The 5,000-nt window shown below is 51.1% G+C and overlaps 1 protein-coding gene across 1 annotated transcript in view; it reads left to right on the top strand.

Annotated features, from left to right (window-relative positions):
- The window catches only part of LOC310824512 (partitioning defective 3 homolog B-like), a gene marked incomplete at both ends in the record, with an annotated part of 22,139 nt that extends 17,701 nt beyond the window's left edge, over positions 1–4,438 (top strand). Inside the window, one exon of the mRNA XM_083697772.1 lies at positions 4,262–4,438. Coding sequence (XP_083553898.1) covers positions 4,262–4,438 — 177 coding nt within the window. The remainder of the gene's footprint in view (positions 1–4,261) is intronic.
- Between the last annotated feature and the right edge of the window lie 562 nt (positions 4,439–5,000).

The following is a 5,000-nucleotide window of genomic DNA, read 5'->3' as shown; positions in this document are numbered from 1 at the left end:
GTCATACAGTAACTAACCTCTGGTTCTCTCCGCCTCATTGGCATTCTGTAGGGTTAGGGTGGAACAATGGGAACAGGCTGGTATCGGCCTGGTAGATGTCCATCCCCCTCCCAGCAGCAGCCAAGGCTCAGGGCTTATGTTAGGGTCCAGAGGCAGGCAGGGCTGAAAACACTATTTGCTTTCTGTGAATTGTTTTGTGTGCGCTTGATTTGGCCTGCAGGCTGGGTGGGCGGAGTTTGTACTTGTGGGACTATTCTATTGGTTCCATTGTACTAGCAAGCTAAATCAGGCTCACCTCAACGAGCCCGTTGGAGAGAAAACAAATAGGCCAACTACTGTCTCATTGTATTTTATTGTTAAACAAATAATAATGAATACTTGAATGACTACCCAGGCTTGTTCTGTATGGAGTCTCTCATTCTGAAGGACATTCAGCTCAAAAGTTTGTCTCTGCTTTGTTTTGTTATGTGTGGAATACTTGTAAAAGGGTGTTCCTTCTCCCAGCGAGGACAGGAGCAGCTCTCAGCTGCTGTTTCTGCTGCCTGTGTTTACTGTGATCTTTATTGGGATAAACAGCCCTGACCTTGAAATCATTATGGTGATGAAACGTATCTAGGCCAGATTTGCATATACATTGTGGTGCTGGGCTACTTAACATTTAGTCTAATGAACTATTTCACATGCACTGTTTGCTTCGTACAGTACCAGAGTGGTGCAGGGGAGTCCAAATTAAAACCTTGAATAAAATAAGAAAACAGCAATGCATTTTACATGGGTTTATGCAGAAGAATAAATTCAAGTTAATGATTCCTTCCATATGTATGTATGCTGATATGTGGTTTGGGTAGCGGAAGTTCGTCTCCTGAGATTTTCCCAATTCTAATTGCAATGCATGAAAACAAAGACATGAAGGTTAGAATACTCTGTTTTTGTTTGTGTATTTGTGTGATTACAAGCCTGCGTCCTCAGTCATTCAGCCAAGGCCGTCTTTGAAAGAGTGTTCCTCTCTTTGGTGCTGTGTTGAGTAATGGGGAGAGTAATGGGGTGAGTCATGTCAGGTTGCAGGTAAACTCAGTCCAAGGGACTGCAGGTGAACAGGAGCTGGAAGATATATTCTTGTACAACCACAGATCTCAGCGTCTGACATGGATTTTATTTATTTAATCTCACCCCTTGTTTAACAGGTGAGTTGACAGAGAACATATTCTCATTTGCAGCAATGACCTGGGGGAGGGGAGAGGAGAGGAGGGGAGAGGAGGGGAGGGGAGAGGAGGGGAGGGGAGAGGAGTGGGGGGGGGAGAGGAGAGGGGAGGGGAGTGGGGGGGGAGAGGAGAGAGGAGGGGAGGGGAGAGGGGAGGAGAGGAGAGGGGAGGGGAGGAGAGGAGAGGGGAGGAGAGGAGTAGGTAGTAAAACCTACTGACTCTGTGACACACGTGCCTCGGGCAATGGGCCTGTGGGCTGTTTCTGAACATACAGCCTACGACTCACACTGTGTGTGTGTGTGTGTGTGTGTGTGTGTGTGTGTGTGTGTGTGTGTGTGTGTGTTATTCACGTGGCGACTCCAGTTGAACATGGTCTATTTCAGCAGCGCCCCGCCTCTCCCGGTAACCACAGCCGACCAACCGGCAAAACAAATCATATTGATGCGCCTTAATATTGGAGATAAGAGACATTTAACCCTGCTTGTGGAGGCAGAGGGTCCATGGGGGGGTCCGCCGCGGTGGAGGTGAGGACCATTAATACTCGTGCCGCGTTACAGAGAGCTATTGATCCATCATCTTCAGAGGAAACGTCTTATTTATTCTGCAGTGCAGCTGCAAGTGTTCCAGCAGATAAATGTGTGTGTGTGGGAGGGTGTGTGTGTGTGTGTGTAGGGGATGGTGGGTGTGTGTGTGTGTGTGTGTGTGGGAGGGTGTGTGTGTGTGTGTGTAGGGGATGGTGGGTGTGTGTGTGTGTGTAGGGGAGGGTGTGTGTGTGTAGGGGAGGGTGTGTGTGTGTGTGTGTGTGTAGGCGAGGGTGTGTGTGTGTGTGTGTGTCTGTGTAGGGGAGGGTGTGTCTGTGTAGGGGTGGGTGTCTGTAGGCGAGGGTGTGTGTGTGTGTGTGTGTGTGTGTGTGTGTGTGTGTGTGTGTGTGTGTGTGTGTGTGTGTGTGAGAGAGAGTTATCTAGATATCAGCTGGTATCAGCGTGGGAAGAGCCACTTTGTTTCACTTACTTCTCCATCAGTTCATCTTTAGTGGGAGTTTGGCTTCAGGGAGGTGATGGAGCACACACACACACACACACACACACACACACACACACACACACACGAGATATGAGATATGTAACTAATAATAATAACCAGCCGTGAGAGACAGGCATTTATGAGAAATGATGACTGTTTGCGCATATGCTGACACACACACACACACACACACACACACACACACACACACAGCCTGTGATGCATTAGTTTGTCAGCTGAGATTTCCAGTTCCCTCCTGTGCCACCATGCAGACCCTCTATCAAACAGACAGAAAGCCATATCGTTTTGTCTTGATTTTCACGCACACACGCACACACACACATACACACACACACACACACACACACTCCTGCACCTGCGCACGTTTGGTGTGGGGTGGAGGTGGTCTCGTGAACAACCATCCTCTGCTGTTCGACCCACAGAAGGCTGACTTCCCCTGGTTTCATTTCCTCTGAGGAGGTGGCTCCCCTGGAGGGAGGGTCCTGTAGAGGAGGTGGTTCCCCTGGTGGGAGGGTCCTGTAGAGGAGGTGGCTCCCCTGGAGGGAGGGTTCTGTAGAGGAGGTGGTTCCCCTGGTGGGAGAGTCCTGTAGAGGAGGTGGCTCCCCTGGTGGGAGGGTCAGTGTGTGTAACATGAGTGTGTGTAACAGGAGTGTGTGTAACAGGAGTGTGTGTAACATGAGTGTGTGTAACAGGAGTGTGTGTAACAGGAGTGTGTGTAACATGAGTGTGTGTAACAGGAGTGTGTGTAACAGGAGTGTGTGTAACAGGAGTGTGTGTAACAGGAGTGTGTGTGACAGGAGTGTGTCTAACAGGAGTGTGTGTAACAGGAGTGTGTCTAACAGGAGTGTGTGTAACAGGAGTGTGTCTAACAGGAGTGTGTCTAACAGGAGTGTGTGTAACAGGAGTGTGTGTAACAGGAGTGTGTCTAACAGGAGTGTGTCTAACAGGAGTGTGTGTAACAGGAGTGTGTGTAACAGGAGTGTGTGTAACAGGAGTGTGTGTAACAGGAGTGTGTGTAACATGAGTGTGTGTAACAGGAGTGTGTCTAACAGGAGTGTGTGTGACAGGAGTGTGTGTAACAGGAGTGTGTGTAACAGGAGTGTGTGTGACAGGAGTGTGTGTGACAGGAGTGTGTGTAACAGGAGTGTGTGTAACAGGAGTGTGTGTGACAGGAGTGTGTGTAACAGGAGTGTGTGTGACAGGAGTGTGTGTAACAGGAGTGTGTGTGACAGGAGTGTGTGTAACAGGAGTGTGTGTAACAGGAGTGTGTGTGACAGGAGTGTGTGTGACAGGAGTGTGTGTAACAGGAGTGTGTGTGACAGGAGTGTGTGTAACAGGAGTGTGTGTGACAGGAGTGTGTGTAACAGGAGTGTGTGTAACAGGAGTGTGTGTAACAGGAGTGTGTGTGACAGGAGTGTGTGTAACAGGAGCATGGCAGAGCTGTGCTAGCGCGAGCAGGGCTAATGCTAATGCTAATGCTACGCATACAACCCATTGATCACCCTCCAACTGCCTGAGCTCCCCATCTGTCTGTGTGTGTGTGTGTGTGTGTGTGTGTGTGTGTGCTGCTCACTCAGAACACAGAGGGTCTGTTTGCTGTGGCCGCCTTTGTTAGCACACACACACACACACACACACTCACAAACAAACACACAAAAGCACACACTTGCACCCACACACACACATGCAAACATGTATGCACGCGCACACACGCATGATTAACATACACTATCCTCGCACGCACGCACGCACACACACACGCACACACGCACGCACACACACTGTTCCAAATCCAAGCGAGGTTCAGAGGAAATTCTCAGACATCTTAAATCCACTCCACCCTCCACCTCCCACCCTCCACCCCCCACCCTCCACCCTCCACCCTCCACCCCCCACCCTCCACCCCCCACACTCCACCCTCCACCCCCCACCCCCCCACACTCCACCCCCCATACTCCACCCCCCACCCCCCGTGTCACGGTTGAACTGACAGTTGGTTTGTGTCCCCCTCGCAGCATCCAATGGCAGCTTCGTCCACGAGGATGAAGAGGAGGATGAGGAGGAGCTGGCCCCTCCCCCTTCCTCTCCTCAGGAGGTTGCCGTGAGCAACAGTGGGATCCTGCATCTCGACGGACAGAAGCAGGCGCAGACACAGCACCTCCACATCAAGTCCTCCAAGAGCATGGACCTAGGTAGGACACACACACACACACACACACAACGCACACACACACACACACACACACACACACACTCACTCACACTCACACACACGCACACACACACACACACACTCACACACACACACTCACACACACTCACACACACACACACACACACACACACACACACACACACACACACACACACTCACCCTCTCTCTCTGTAATGCGTCCCTCCCGAGCGCTGGCCTCTCACTGAGACAAAGGCTGTTAGATAACACTCATCCCTCTGGAGCACTCATCCCTCTGGTCGAGACGCTGCCTCCTAGATAACACTCATCCCTCTGGAGCACTCATCCCTCTGGTCGAGACGCTGCCTCCTAGATAACGCTCATCCCTCTGGTCGAGACGCTGCCTCCTAGATAACACTCATCCCTCTGGAGCACTCATCCCTCTGGTCGAGACGCTGCCTCCCAGATAACACTCATCCTCTGGTCGAGACGCTGCCTCCTAGATAACACTCATCCCTCTGGTCGAGACGCTGCCTCCCGGATAACGCTCATCCCTCTGGTCAGACGCTGCCTCCCAGATA

The sequence above is a fragment of the Argentina silus genome (genome assembly GCF_951799395.1).
Source record: "Argentina silus genome assembly, contig: scaffold_312, whole genome shotgun sequence".
NCBI lineage: Eukaryota > Metazoa > Chordata > Actinopteri > Argentiniformes > Argentinidae > Argentina > Argentina silus.
This window is presented reverse-complemented; position numbering and strand designations above follow the sequence as displayed.